Genomic DNA, 16,107 nt, shown 5'->3' on the forward strand with positions numbered 1-16,107 from the left:
GTTTACAGCCAATACAACAAGACTCTGCCAACAAGACAGTAGATGCTTTTCAAGGCATTTGTGATATCTTAATTTCACCCTACAAACCTACAAAAATGCTAATCTGCTAATTCAGCCTTTCTGTAACGTTCTTGTTCAGATTGTCCAAATTGGTACATGCAACATGGAAGTGAGGCCCACTGACTATTCTAATAAGTTCTGCAGACATGCAAACCTGCAATACTGTTGAAACAAAGGGAAAAATAAAAGATGTCCAGTCTGCGGTTTTGTTATGACAGAAACAAAAGATGACAAGAGAAAAGAAAAAAGAAAGAGAGATGCAGATATATTGAGGATTCAGACAGCTAAGGCCTCCCTGCACCACTGTCTGAGGCTCACTGTGCTAAATTTAACAATTTTTGAAAAGTCCCAAACCTACGAGAGCCAAATCTGGGTTTCACAGTGTTGTAGTTGTTAAGAGAAGGAAGAGTTTAAATTAAAGGTCTTAACCCTCTATGGCATGACTTTTTATTTTATATTTTCCTGCATTCTTTGGGAGCTTGATGGTCCTTAATTATAATTAAAATAATTAAGGACCATCAAGCTGTAAAATATCAGGAAGGAATGACTTGTTGATGTGAAAAAGAGTATATATCACATTTCTGGGACTTGATTATTGATATACCCGTGAATATGTTTATCTGATTATCTTCGGGTTGTGGCAACCAGATTCACATCAGTGACTGGAGTCAGGGCTGCAGGTTCTTTTTTTTAAGAGTTTGTAGTTTTGATTTTTTATTTTTTTGGCAGGATTTGAGCAAAGCAAAGGACAAGATTTCCACCAGCTCCCACACCTGGTAGATTTGGTGGTGACACGAAGAAAAGTGATCTATAACTTACAAGTAAAAGGAAAGGTGTAGCATGCAAGTCTGCTTCATGAAAAGCACTGCTCCTCTTCCAAGGAAAAGGTCACAGGAACCTCAATGCCTCTTGTATTTGGACAAAAATATGTCTGGTGGTACTTTAAATCAACCCCCCTAAAAAATAAAATAAAGGAGCAATGTGAGGTACAGACATGTGGTTTGTTGCCTGAGGGCAACGTCATGCTATGGAGTTTACATGCATACAGTCTCTTCAGGTATACCCTGCCTTCCTACCATTGTCAAAGCACATGCATGTTATGTTCATTTGTCAAGTAAATTGCCCTAAGGTAAAAGCATGTGCATGTCCACCTGTCTTCAGGAAAGGACAATGAACTACGAATTGCTAGAACCAGATTTCATGAGTACAGTTATACCTGACTAAAAGATGCATATCCACGCTCATGGTGCACATATTGATATTCAAACTTTAGGGGAAATGTACATCTGCGCTAATTTTTACTGCCTTTAATTAACCAAGATATTTCAGGATGGATCAAAGTGATTTAAAATCCCCAGGCCATGTGACTTAAAACACAGGTTTAAAAAAAATGCACTGCAGCAAACTAGACGCTCTAATGTAGCTAAAATATCTTCTTGTTATGAAGTTGCTACCAACTACCATTTTTGTTCATGCTCTGTTCACTGCCATTCCCATCAGGTTTCTGCCAGGAAATAATTCCTCAAGAACAAGTCAACAACTTGGGTCCAGATAGAAACATGGATTTATTTGTAACGCCTAGAGATGTTAGTTGCAGAAGGCTAAAAAGAAATCAGTAAACCCTAATGCGTAATACTGCATCACCAATTCCATATGAATTCATCCTTGATGACACAAATATGACAAGTTAAAGTCATATAAAATTACAGCGCATATCATATATAGCATATAGAGTTAAGCGGTGGCCAAAGGTATTGTTAAGCATGTCTCTGAGGCTTGAATTCCCAAACGTTGACACCTATGCAAAGCAATATAATGTTCTTTTCGACTGCCTGAGAGTGGTCTTACCACGTCTGAAAGCAGGTTAAAGGGAGGATATGGAAAGTTATATGTTCTCCCGTGTTGCCCAGAGAAACCAATAAAAGGTTAAAGTAAAACCAGTTCCCTGGAGTCTTTGTCCTTCTCAGCAACTTTAACGTTCACAGAATAATTTGCATTTGAAAGAGCATGTTGGTTTTCTGCTGCTTAGTTTCGAAACATAGTTAGAAATGTTTTATTAACCTTTACTTACAGCATCCTAAATCTTCTATTGCCATTTTTCATCAGCTTTTGAATATCTATTTTTTCTGAATATCTATTTTTTCTGAATGAATTATTTGATGGTATTACATCACATTATGATCATGTCACTTTAAATTCATCATTGATGTGGAATGCTTTCCACATCAATTACAAGTCTTTAAATCTTCTGAGGGCAGAAGATCACTAAATGCCCAAATGTTTTTGTTGTTGTTTTGTTTTTGTTTTTTTTAGCAAATGCTGTGTCAGTTTAATTAGTTTCACTTGTTTTATTAGCAATTTACAGGTACATAAAACAATTTTAAAATGTGTTCTATTTTTGGATGCAACATTATTGTTTGTTATATTCATTTGCAAATTTTTATTTGTGTGTGTCACTAATATGAACCAAATTTTTAATTTACTTTAATTTACTTCAAAATTTTAGGAATTTTGAAGTGACCGGCGCTAACTTGCAGATATGGCTTCCAATATAAAATGTAAAATATATATATATAAGTATCCTCGGAAAAATTATACGCTGTAGAAATAGTTGGATAATAATAAAACAGAAAATAGCAGTCAAAAAACCACAACATACTGTTCTAATTTCATAATACTAAAAGAACATTATTTTATTGTAATAGTCATGCACCAACATTAGCTGACTGGTTTTTAAAAGCATTGATCAGATAGTAGGAAAATTATATTTTGATGTGGGGACGTTTTGAAATAATATAATCAAAGATATGTTGACAGTAATAAAAAGAATAATTAATATGTATGTCACTCACAGCACCTACATTTTCCTAATAATTAGGTGAAAATTTTAAATATCCCTTAATTATTGGTTTCAATGAAAGATTCTCAGTATTTATTGAAATGACCTAATTATCACCTGGTATAGAATGTAGATATGGGATATGTCAATTTCTTTCGTATAGTTTTCACATATGTTCGCAGCTTTTGAATTAACATGAGTATTAAAAAGTGGAATTGCTCAGATTACACTGCGTCCAATTTTACAACAGGATTTCAAGTAAAATCTGCAAATGTGAAACCTGTAGAGGTTTTGCCTTCGAAGCAGTCAGGTAACTTTAATTAAATCTTTTTCTGTAGAGCCATGCTGACTAAAAAGGTATAATATCCAGTGGTTTCTGGGTTCCTGTTGTCATGTGATTAATTATTTCTGTGGGACTGCAATGGAAATCACTGTGGCCTATAGGTCACATTTCAGTTTTAAAAGGTGGAGTGGACCTGGATATAAAGGTCAGCTGTCAGAAAGCCTTTATCCTCCCAAAGCAACTGGTGGCCTGTGAGCGGGACGGGCTGTGGAGGAGAGTGAGCTTCTCAAAGCACCATAATGGTGCAACAAAGAGAGGAGAAAACTGTTTCTCTGGTGAGACATTGTGGTTAAAATGCTAAAAGCTCCAGGCATATCATATCACCAACAGAGGTGCTGAAACCCATTGAAACTCTTACCCATTTTGTGATGATGCAACCACAAACTTCCAGGTATTTCATTTAGATTTTAGCTTGGACACCAATGCAAACCTGGAGTAAAAGAAAAAAAATGAAAGTTTCTTAACTATTTTCTCAAATAATGAAGCACAAAAAAAAACAACCTTCCCTTTGGTACCTCTAAATAAAACTCATTGCTGTTGGCTGCCTTGAGAAGTCATGTGATTAGTAAAGCAATTCCAGATGTGAAGGATTTAATCTGAGTTTAAATGCAGCTTTGTTCTGTGAAGGACCCAGAGGTTTTAGAGAAAACATTTCAGAAAAAAAAAAAAAAAAAACATCACGAAGATAAAGGAAGGCGGCTGACATGTTAGCGATAAGGTGTTTGACAAGGTGTTATAAGACATCGCAAGACAGGCAATCTAGCCAGAACAAAACCTGTATACTATAAAATTTAAGTTCTGTTGGCAGAACAAACACTTAAACATAAACCCAGAGCTACTAATGAACTGGTTTAAATCAAAGCATTTGCGTTACAATGGCCTAGTCAAAGTCCAGACCTAAATCTAGGTGTAAGTGTGGCAAGAAGTGAAAAGACATGTTTACAGATGCTTTTGGTTCAACCTGGCTGAGCCTGAGCTAGGATTTATTGATTAAGGATGCTGAACGGAAAAGCTTCACTCTTCAGATTTCCTTTCTTCCATCTTCCTTCCACTGAGCAATTATGCACAACATTATGTAGGTTTATATGATGGCTGTAACATTCCACTACTTAAGAAAATAGTCAAGAGAGCTGAGCTCCATTGTGAGGCACTGTATCTCTGTTTGTAAAAGGAAAATATTGATGTCATAAATCCTGACTGGCATATTTGCATGGCCAAATTCTAAGTGATAAGTTTATGGAAAGTAAAGCAACAACCTTACCCCAACTCCCACACCTGGATGTAGAGGCGGTCTGCCTTTAAAAACCTGTTGAAAGTGACTAATTCAGTTTCGTAACAATATAGCAACGCAGAGAAAGTAGGGTATAAATAGCTCCCTCCAAATTTAGAGCAGCTTCTGAACTTCCTGTCAGATTTCTGGCTTGGGTTGGTATCCTCTCAGACAATTTTGCCAGTGCAGATTAAAAGGCCACACAAGCACCCCATGACGCCCTCATCACTCTCCACATCCGTGCAACTGTGTGCAGCATCTGTCTTTCTCGTCATGCTAAAGTAAACTGAGGCTTTAGAAACATGCATCCCCCCCAAACCCCCTGCAACTCTCTTTCCAAATTAAAACGATGAGGAGCCTAGATGTGGCCCCGGCTGCACTCCTCCGCAGAAATAATTAGCTCCCGGTTGGTGCGCACTCCTCGTGGGACTCCGCGGTGACATGTCCAAATGAGTATTGGCAGAGAGCGACACCAGCTGTGTGTCTCCAACAGGGGGGGGACTGCTGTACTGTGGAGCGCTCCGCTCACTGAGCACGACACGATGCCCCTTAAAACCTTTGTGTTCCTCGAGTCCCTGGAAACTCTAACATCCAACCTTTTCTATCAGGTGTTCCAGACGGTGACACGCTGCTTTCCTTCAAGCATCCAGCCTCATCCAAATGGGCGAGTGTGTGGTACAGATGGGAGCACCACCCCAGGGAGCTTTGGAGGGGGACAAATTGCCATCAAATCCACAAAAGGGGGCATCACTGTTACACAGTAACTGCTTCTGATCAAAAATACAGCAGCTCTTTGTGTCAGCTGCAGAAACTATTTTTGGATCAGAACTTCAGCTAACAAAAAAAAAAAAGTACACCTATGGTCTATATTTAGCGGCATTAAAAATACCCACATATTCAGTTTGATACAATGTATCACCAGATGAGGCAAAAGATCTTAAACAGCAGACAGGATGGAGACTGTTGCTCAACAGTGCCATCTTGTGGTGATAAAGCATAGGCCATCCAAGAATCGTAATCTCACGTTGAATATTTATTGGAATGTTTTTCAGTTTTTTAACGTGCAGTTATGACTTCAAGTGCAAATACTTTCAAAATTAAAGAAAAAAAATCAACACATTAATCCAGAAGTAAAAAGAGCAGAGGTGTTGTTTGGTTATTTTTTGGTGATAGAGGCAAAGCAACACACTGAGATGATAGAAAAGTGCATAAAGTGTGAAATTAAAGTGTCTCTGTTTTTTCAGATCTTACTAACGATCCTGACTGACCGCAGCTGCTAGTTTCTCTGTGATTTCTTTTGACGCCATCATCAAGTCAGTTTCTTAAAGGCGTGCCGCTTCCTTTCACAGTTTTCTTCAAGTGGTGATAGTTGGGAAGGATCTTCATGAGGAAGTCAAGCTGCAGGGTCTGTGGCTGTGAAATGAAACAATTGCTGTTTTCAGAACCTCAACACAAAGCCAACAAGACCTTCCCCTGCCTGAACTGAAGAGGTACAGACCTGCGGCTTTTCACTCTGCAAGCGCCTGATGCAGCTTGAGCCGTAAACTACCGTGTTCTCGGGCACGACTTCGCACGTGTTCACCTGGCAGCATGCCCCGACGATGCAGCCGCTGGTCAGTATCACGTTTCTTCCCACATCAGCTGTGGTTAAATAACAAAAAAAAAATGGAAAAAGCATCTCCAGAAAATCAATAGAAAGTAAGATAATTAGTCTTGTCCAGTTATTGTTGTCAGAATTAAGATTTTTCTGTACTGGCTAATTACATGTGATTTTTTTTTTTATCTAGAGTTTTAAAGCGGCCAGGTATCGTGTCAGGTTTTCACAGGATTTGCTGCCTATTGTCTTCAAGACATAACTTTCAGATAATCTTTATCTGTTGTGTGTAATTTATTTAGGATGTTCACACTCATGATCATTAATGAGTGCTGCACAGAAAATGGGTAGCAAAAAAAAAAAACCTGTTGAAAGAAGACAAGGAAGTCTTGGAAACAAGCAGAAAACTTAAGCAGAATTTATGCACACATTTTTACCTCATGCCTATCCAAGTATCCTATCAAATATTTTATAGTAAATTATATTTCTTCTCTGCATCTGTCAGGGTTTTTTTTACACCGTCACAGTCCAGTGAGAACTCGTATATCTGTTGTTGAGCAACTTTTGTAGCTGCTAAGCTACAGAATCAAGCTTGGAGTGGCCTGAAAAGTTCAATCGTTGGACAACTGACCTTCTTCTCTATGTTTGCTAAATCTCCTACATGGCATAGACCAAACAGCACATGGGACATTTCTTGTCCTTCTTCGTTTCTGTCTTGCAAAAAGGCCAAGTTTGATTTACTGTTGCCAAATAGAAGAGGCTGTAAATGCTTTCCACACTTTTCAGATTTAGATTTCTTCCGCTTCGCAACACTGCACTTCTTTGTGTCGGTCTATCACCTGAAACTATGATGTTTGTGATTGTAAAGTGACAAAATGTGAAGAGTTCCTGAAGGGACACGAATCCTTTTCAAAGCACTGAAAGGGGTTTAGCGATGGTTGACTGGCAGGCCTTGACAAAACGATATGAAATCAATACTCACCCTTGGACTCAATCACATTGTTATCTCCGATTTTCAAAGCTTGGGATACTGAGACAGAGTGAAGAATTTTAAACAGGAAACATTAACAAAATAGACACTTTTTTTAGCTCTCTGGAGACTCCTGGTGGATTATTTCTGAATTAGCAGCAGTTGAAAGTTTTTTGGAGGGAGAGGGGGATTTCTGTACAGTTAACTGGGTCACTAACAAATGCATGATGGATTAATTAAAGACTAACTATACCGGAACTGTAAAGGATACCGCACCCCACTTCAAACACATTATTGGCACCAATGATCATCGTTTTGGGCTCAACCCCCTCCGAGTCTGGCATCATATTCTCAGGGTAACTGCGGACACAACGCAGATTAAAACCCTTGGACGAATTAAAAGATTTAAATTTCAAGCACATTCACACACGCACCGACCTGTTAATGATGAGAGCCTGCTCCTCTATTAGATTCCCCTCCCCAATTATAACGGGCCCCGCCTCGGCTATGATCCGAGCTTTTGGGTGGACGACTGTTCTGCCACCTGAGAGAGAGAGAGAGAAAAATAAATAGGCTAAATAAATAAATAAATGTTGGTACAAACTATGACGATTGGAGTAAAGACGAAGCAAATATGTGTCAAAATAATAATAATAAAAAAGGCTCACCGATGGTGACGTCTCCTCTTATTTCACTCTCAACGCACACAACAGCTCCAGCTGCTATTTTAGCACTAAAACACAGTTCATACATGAAACAAAAAAATCAATGTCAACGTAATTGTAAGGAGAAACACATCACGGTTCCATCATGACAATTTGTGTATATGATTTCATGTATGTATTTTTTTCCAGACAGAAATTAACACCAAATTAGTCACTACATATAAGCACATGTGAGTGAGTGGATCGGTTCATATAAATACCTTTTAGGTGCAATTATTTGCTTCGAGTCTGACATCCTTGCGACGGCGAATTGGCTGATCGGCAGTCGATTATTAATCCTTCAAAAGTCGAGCGCGGAACTTTTAGAGCTCGCTGGAAGGGTCGGTGCTTCCCCCTATCGTCATACTAACGTTACTGCAAGACCATGTTACATCTGCAGAGTATTTCATTTGGTATATTTCTGGCCATTTTGATAAATACAGCATACGGTTTAAAAAATGCAGTTCACGCTGTCAAAAAATATTAGATTATAACATCAGAACATTGACATTTTTATATATACTGTTTTGTTGTAGCCATGTTATGACCCACATAATCACAGAAAAGGTTGTTGAATGAAGAATATAAGGGTTCACAGAATTCTGTATGTTTGTTTTTATATAACATAACCTTTTTTGTATGTATATTTAATCTGAAAAAGATATAAAATATTATGCATGACTACACACTTGCTAAGTCATACAGTTTTTCTCTAAACTGTATGATTTAGTATGTTTTAGTACACCTACCAACATACTATTTGTTTTTCTCTTTGAAAGGAAAACAAACAAGCAAACAGCCAAAATTTGTGCCCGATTTCTAATAAATAACAAAGAATAGTTTGTGTCTGAAGTGGGAAGCAGTCATCATTCCATTTTAATTTTCACCAAAGTGAAAAATTATAATTGTAGTGCATACTTTAAAGCAGGACTGTGAATGATAGCTGCACAGCAAATACCGAAAGGACGCAGTGTGTTTCGTCTAAAAGACTAGACTGAAGGAAAACAAATTCTGAAAAAAAAAATAACAATCCCACCTCAAAATATATAAGCAGTCCAAAGTTAATGCCATTTGTAAGAAAACAAAAACGTCAAGCAACAAATAATTTTGGTACAAAGATAAACGAGGTTCTGGAGGTGAAAGTTTAGATTGTTGAGGTGGGGAGTCATGCCATCTGCTGGTGTAAAAAGGCATAGCAGCCCTCTACCATAACAGTGTTTCCTTCTTCTGACGAGGTTTATGGAGATGCGCATCTCACTTTGCAGCAGGTTCCCGTGACTACCACTTTAATTAGCGAAATGGCCCAGCAAATTAAATAAAACATCAGTCCACTGCTTGGTGAATGTGCTAGAACATTTGCACGTGTTTGATTTGTGATTTATTTATTTTTGAGTTATTCCACCAACTTTCCTTTTACATAACAATATATATATTTTTTAAAAGCCAAATATTGTATAATAAACAATTTGTGCAGGGTCATGTAAGTGTAAAACAAAAAGCTCAATCTTTTAAGAACTCTACTTGTACTTCAGTCCCAAGTTGAGTGTGGCTGAGCTTCCTGCAGGGTGCGACATTTCACAAAAATGGGGAAAAAAATTAAGTCTAATTTATAAATCATCACTTTTAGAGTAGCCTATTTATGAAAATGCGCAATCAGTACTGTTTGCGATTATAAATACTCCTTTTATTGTGACTTTTTATTGCGCAGGCGCGTGCGCGCGCGAGCCAGCGTGTGTTTCCAACCCGCAGCCGCTGGAAGTGAGCCACGATGATGCTTTGATGAAGCGAAACACATTTCACCGCCGCAATCCGGATGTGACCTGAGCCAGGACCTTCACAATAAAATTGATTAAAGTCGTATGATCGGATGAGACGGAGATTGAGCTGCCACAAGAACACCAATTGTCAAGCATGAGGGTGGTAGCATTATGCTATGGGTGTGTCTGGCTGTCATTTGTGCTGGTCAAAGACTACTTTCAATTTCTTCAACTTGACCTGAAATTAACAGTTGGACAATTAAATTGTGGGCATGCAACAAAAGGCCCATCATCAAAAGTGTGTTCAGTTCGGATGAAGCAGGAGGAAGGTTTTTGGAAGGGCCTTCTCAGAAGTCAGATCCAGACAAAGAAAACCCAGACTTGTATACTCAAATTTGCATGTATGTATTTTAACACTGTAGAATAAATTCAAAGTTGTGCATCAAGTTGTCTTAAAAAACTGAATGTTTGCTCTACAATCATTCCTCCAAAAAAAATTAAAAAATAAAAATCCTTGAAAAGTTAGGGCAAAATTCACAACCAGGAATTTTGGAGGGTTTGTGAAGATTTTCCCTGAGCTAAAACAAAAACCCACAAAAAAAACAGTATTACAATATTTTCATGGTTCACTATTCATGTTCTTGAAATATATCCATGGGTGTAAATCACACAAAAGGTATTTAAAGACATTTTAAGCATTTCTTTTGTAGAAGTAAAGCAATAAGTGTAAAATTAGGTAGGCTAATTGTTTTTCCAAATGTTGCGCACGTTCGATGGTTATTTTGAAATCCTGTAGAGGAAACGCTGTGCGTGATTACGTCACACTTACTGGCGGCTGAGTTTTTGAAGAGGAGCGAATGACTGGAAAGTGGATAACCGAGGTGAGCACCTGAATCTGCACACCTGCCACTCGTTAAGCGCTGATAGCCATTAACGAGCCGCCTTTAATTGACGGCTAAGACGTAGCTGGGAATGAAAACAGCTCTGGCTATGAAACGACGGGGCTCTCCTCAGCTGTTTAGACCCGAAGCGGGACTGAAATCTCGTTTGTAACAACTTTGTGGAAATATGTAACAAACAGATGAGGACGGAAAATGGAGCAGTCGGCCACCCTCAACATAGAGAACCTCAAGGTAAGATGTTAATGCATAGTATTTAATTTAAATGTGTATGTGGGATTTTTTTTTTATTTTTTAACTGGGAAAGAAAAATGTTCCAAAGGTTTTTATTTATTTATTTTTTGCTAAGTCTTTAGATAAATTACAATTTTTCACTTGAATACATTTTGTTTATAACACGCATCTAACATTTATTTACACACAATTACAAAGTCACTGCTTTAGCATTATTTTCAAATTACATGTGAATTCATTTTCTTTCCATTTCTAAATATATCCGTAATCCTTATGTCCCTTTTTATATACTTCTCTGAGTTACAAACTCCAGTTATTCACTAATCTTTTGCAACAGGTTCACCTTTCTGTTTCAGTGCGGCCATGGCATTTATTTATTTTTTTAGTTTCAATTTGATTAAAGATGAATAGCAATTGTCTCCATCTCTTCCCTCCAGGCAGGAATAAAATTAATAGTAATCAAGGTGCCTGGCCAAACATTTCAGGGAGCCTACCTGGACTTCTTCACATATCTCTCTCTTGCAGCACACCCCATGGTGTATGCACTCCCCTCTTCAAGAATCGCAGTAATGTGACAGCCTATGAATATTCCGCCTGCATGCTTTCTCATTATCATTCCACTCTAGTGAGGGGAGGCAGTAACCTCTGGGTACAGTATGTGCATCTCATCCTCCATGCTGCTGCAGTGCAAAGAAAAAGAAGAAAAGGGAGGGGAAAATAATAAGAAAAGATATATCTTGTGTGTAAAATCCACACAGCAGAGCCTCTGTTTGACTGAGCTCTCAGGTCCAGCAAGTGCACACACAAATGCACGCGCACACACACGCAGCTCTGGGCTTACTGGTTCACGCTTATCAGTCAGGAAATCACCCCAGATAAAAACCAGCTCAGAGCTGATCCAACACTTCGCCTACAAGTCTGCAAGTTTCTCTCCCGTCATGTTTTATGAACCATCCTGCTTGTTGGACTGCAGGAAGATGATTTAAGAAATAAAAAAAGTTAGACTTAATATTCACATCCAAAAAAAAAAAAAAAGGACTCTCTTGCATTACTTTCCTTGACAATGCAGCGTTCAGTATTACACATCCGCTGAGAATTTGGCCAATGAATGCAAATGACGCCTGTGCATGCTGTCCAAAAGTGGCCCTGCTGGCCTCCCTGAGGATTTCCAAGGGAATTGGTGAGCAGTAGGAGTTTACTGTGGGGAAGTGTTTGTCTGTTTACATCAGCAGTTTGTCTCTCCTCCCCTATGCAATCATCACACTAGAGGGAACTGTCAGTGCTGTAAGTGTCTGAGACTTAACAGCTCTTGACTTTAATACACAGAGGTGCACAGAAAGAATTTTTTGTGTGTGCAGAGACTTATTCTTAAAAGCCAGAAGTATTGTTCTGTCTGAATGGAAAGACCTTTCTGATGTTCAGTCTTATTGGTTTCAGGCCTTCTGCTGCAACCTTTTTGTTGTGCTGGACTTATTGGACATCACTCATCTCTGCTGGTCCGACTTGCTTTGAGTCAAAAGAAGTGCACAGCCGGCCATCTTTCCGTCCCTCTATCCATCAATCAGCCATCCACCCAGAAAGGGCACTGCCTGCCAAACGATGAAGCCATTGTGACAAACTTCAGTGATTGTCGCGCCAGCAGAGATGAAGGACCCTGAGGGGGGAAAAGAAAAGCGGGGGGAAAAGAAGAAAAATTGGATTTCACATGTAAGATGGATGAGTATTGACAGTGGTAACCTCTCCAAGCATGCTTGTCGCATCAACAAGATGTGAAAGGAGTAACATCAACGCACAAGTTGTGCACAGCAACATAACTCTTCCAGTTGCAGTTGGTTGCAATCAAGTCGCTTTGATTAGTCTGTCAAAAAGTTTTAAAAAGCCAACAGGATTTCTAAACCGCTTCATTTTTGGCAGATCTGGAGGATGATTGTCCATTTGTTGTGCGTAATCATTTGTGCACTTCAAATGCTTTCTTGCCTCCAGCTGAGGCAGCCTTGTGGGAGTCCAGCGGCGCTACTGCATGAGAGTGAGCAGGCCTCTTTGCTGATTAACATCATCAAACATTAATAACGTCCTAATTTCCTTTCATTATTTGGCTTCTTGGCTGTATTCTGCTGCCTCTGCAGTATGTCATCGCTTGATCAAAGCAGCATGCGGATCGTCATCCTCTACAATAATTGGTGAAGATGAGGTGCACTGGCAGTGTGACGGGACTGCTGGGTAATTGCTGGCTCACTGGTGGCTTTAGCTGGTTGCAGGTGCAAGTTTTTATTATCAAAACTCTTCAATATTTTCCTGAAGCAAAATGGGGAATGCTCAATCATGAGTATGATTAATGAGGCAGAGTTTTCTCAAATTGGATTGTGCAGCAAGTCCATGTGGATGTTTGCAGAGCATCACCTACAGAGATTTTATGGCTTATTCCACCTCAAAGTAGCATGGTGCTGTGTAGGTGTTTGGTTTCTAATAATAGAAAGCGTGTGTAACAAGGACTGCGGATGGTAAATCATCCGCGTGGATTGTGACCCATCTGTTCATGATGGTGTGCATGATTTTTGGGAGCTGCAGAGTTATTTCAGCAATTGTATCAAACAAAAGCTGTTGTAACTGTTTAAACTATAGCAAACTTGCATGTTTTCAGACGTGAAGCTGGTTATTACCACGTTAATAATGGTTGTAGTAAAATAGCTTTTTATAGATGAATGCCTTATTTCTATAGTGGGTTTTTTTTTCTTGCCTGAGATCAAGGCTTTGATCTTACCTGTTAAGTTATTAGAATAGAGATATTCTTTAGTGTCCCACAGTGGGGAGATTCAAATGTAACTGGAGCAATGAGGCTTCTATAAAGTCATACAATATAAAAAAGAAAATTATTAAATGTATAAAAACCTACAACAAAGTGTGTCAAATGTATAGTATGACTATTAGACAATATTATAACTTCAACACACTGTCCAGTTACCATTGGTGTCTCTTTGGAACAATCAATGACTTTACAGGGTGGCTGGATAACTTCCTGGCTCCTCCACTGATTAAAAGTAAATTTTTAACCTTCTTATTTTGATACAAAATACTTGCATAAACTTAAAGCATAATTTAGATGTATGTTTCAAGTGCTTGTTGCAAAGAATACTATATCCTTTCACTGGGCATTTCCTTAGTTTATGGCCTTGACACACAGAGAGTGACGAATATAAAAGACTGTCCAACATTTGACATGAACCCAACACACTGATACCATAGTGGTGGTATCAGTGGTCGTGACAAATGTTGAATAATTTTCAACTTTCTTGTGTTGTTTCACTCGCCTGTTTTTGTATATTTATGTGTACGAGCTCAAACTTTCACACGCACAAATTTTGCTAGTAGCTTGGCTGGATGAGAGCAAGTGATTGTCGCCTCATCACAAGTGTTCATAGGAAATGAGTGGAGATGGAGCGCTGTCACCGATGTGAGGTGAGCCTATTATTGGTCCTTTGGCTGCTTAACAGTCATGCTTGCTAAAGTCACAAAAGATCTATTGATGAGACCGACAATTTCAAATGTTTTTTTTTAGATACTTTATTGAAGTGGTGAATGATTTTACATAAAGAATGATGCAGTATGTGTATTCCTTCAGATATTTGTATCATAACTGCTAACAAGGTGTCCAATTGTTGTTGAGCTGAACTTTAACTGGTCCAGCTTCCTTGCATTGCGTTTTCTTCACATCCAAAGTATTTGAAGCATATTGCACTTCAAATGTAAAGAAAACTAATGCTTTAAATGTGGTGCACTTATTAACCATGATGTAAGTATCATTTGGGTAGAAAACCTCTCTTACACTTGCTCATTCAGCCCTCTCCTTTTTATGGTTTTAATAGACTGCAATGTCTGACATAATGAAGTAACTGATGGCTTTTCTTGATTCAATTATTTGATATGAACTAACGTTTTGGAGGCAGATTGATGTATACATTAAAAGTCTGTCTAAGAAAAAAAAAAGCTCCACTTGTTGAGTATGGTGGGTTGTCTAAATTTGCAAGTGATTGAGTTTCCCCTGGCAACAGTGCATTGAGTGAATCTAAGCAGCTGGTCAGCTGACTAAAATATTGTTTTAAAGAAATTTTTTTTTCTTGGTAAATATGCATCAGATAAAATGTTGTTTATTATGTTTAAGATTTACATTTGTCTGATAATCTTGGCAACACTCCATCTACAGAGAAGTGTGGCTGCAAAAATGACTTTTGTGATGCTAAACCTTGCGACTTTGTGTTTAGTGCCTCTGATAATACTCCTCTCCCTTCGCTGTAACACTGGTTGAATTGGAATCACTGACATTTTTAGGCCAGTGATGTGGATCATTTGTACTTGCTGCCAAGTCGCAATGTCGATTTGTGAGACATCTGCCACCACTTCCAAATGTGACCGAAGGCGTTCATCCATAGAAATGGCCTCTTTGAGAGTGAATGAAGCCTGTGGAACAGGTTTGTTTGTGTATGTATTTGACCTGAATCGGTCAAGAAGCCCATGATAACTCAGAATAACTTAGAATTGTTAGACCAAAATTAGTCAGTCAGGACTGAGGTAGATTAAAGAATATTGCCAGGTTCTTTGCTAATGTAGAAATTCAAATTTGTGCCAAGAAAACGCACAGAAGAAACATTTATACAAGCAACAGTTTGTGAAACTAGTTTCAAAGCCGCATAGTAAAGTTATGCTGAGTTTGACCTCTTGGTGAACTACTATAATGTCGGTGTGAGGCAGTAAGTGTTAATGTATCATGCTAAAAACTACAGACTTTGCACATTTTGTGTGCACAAGTTGGTCAAAATCTCTTACAGCATCAAATTCTGCAATAAATGCACCCAACGGGATACCCAACACAGATTTGTCCTGTATCACAGTTCTCATGCAAGGAGGCTGTCCAAGTACACTCAATGCTTCAAGTTTGAGTAAAAGTGCCATTCTGCTAGAGAACAACTGTTCATCCACATTAGATTCTGCTGACCACTTTAATTTTTCAGACACTAGAAGACATGACTTCTTTTTTTTTTTTTTCCTGCACACCTGCAGACTCATGCTGTGGCAGCAGCTGTCTTTCCTTTTGGATATGACACACTCATTCCAAAACCTGTATTATCTCTTAAAGTTTATAGTGGCTACAGGTTTATGACAGTCTTCTGAGTTTGATCAGGGGTGTAATATTTGGTTAAATTTCAACCTGCTGTTTTGGGTCGGGTAATAAAAGCATGTGGTGAAAACAGGGTAATTATTATTCACTTTTTTTCATATGACATAGAGCAACACTGAAATATTTCAGAGCATTTTTGATTCATTGACTTTGATTTTATTTTTAAAAAGCTAAAAATGAAGTGGGATTTATCCTACTGTAATCTGAGATGTACTTACAACAATGCTGGTTGGTATTGGTTGACCCTATTTTACTGACTAGATG

At 38.4% G+C, this 16,107-nt stretch overlaps 2 protein-coding genes across 2 annotated transcripts in view; one reads left to right on the plus strand and one right to left on the minus strand.

Annotated features, from left to right (window-relative positions):
• Window positions 1–5,524: 5,524 nt before the first annotated feature.
• dctn6 (dynactin subunit 6) lies at window positions 5,525–8,077 on the minus strand. Its single transcript, XM_055051239.1, has 7 exons — window positions 8,002–8,077; window positions 7,745–7,809; window positions 7,515–7,620; window positions 7,348–7,436; window positions 7,089–7,136; window positions 6,011–6,153; window positions 5,525–5,925 (listed from the first exon to the last, which is right to left on the minus strand). The coding sequence occupies exons 1-7, from the start codon at window positions 8,034–8,036 to the stop codon at window positions 5,827–5,829; spliced, it is 585 nt and encodes a 194-aa protein (XP_054907214.1). The 5' UTR covers window positions 8,037–8,077; the 3' UTR covers window positions 5,525–5,826.
• A 2,350-nt stretch (window positions 8,078–10,427) lies between these two features.
• LOC129373344 (zeta-sarcoglycan-like) overlaps window positions 10,428–16,107 on the plus strand; it is a 34,824-nt gene continuing 29,144 nt past the window's right edge. The window contains exon 1 of the mRNA XM_055051238.1: window positions 10,428–10,670. Coding sequence (XP_054907213.1) covers window positions 10,632–10,670 — 39 coding nt within the window. The 5' untranslated portion in view covers window positions 10,428–10,631. The remainder of the gene's footprint in view (window positions 10,671–16,107) is intronic.

This window comes from Poeciliopsis prolifica, unplaced genomic scaffold (assembly GCF_027474105.1).
Source record: "Poeciliopsis prolifica strain line A6 unplaced genomic scaffold, Auburn_PproV2 SCAFFOLD032, whole genome shotgun sequence".
Classification (NCBI taxonomy): domain Eukaryota; kingdom Metazoa; phylum Chordata; class Actinopteri; order Cyprinodontiformes; family Poeciliidae; genus Poeciliopsis; species Poeciliopsis prolifica.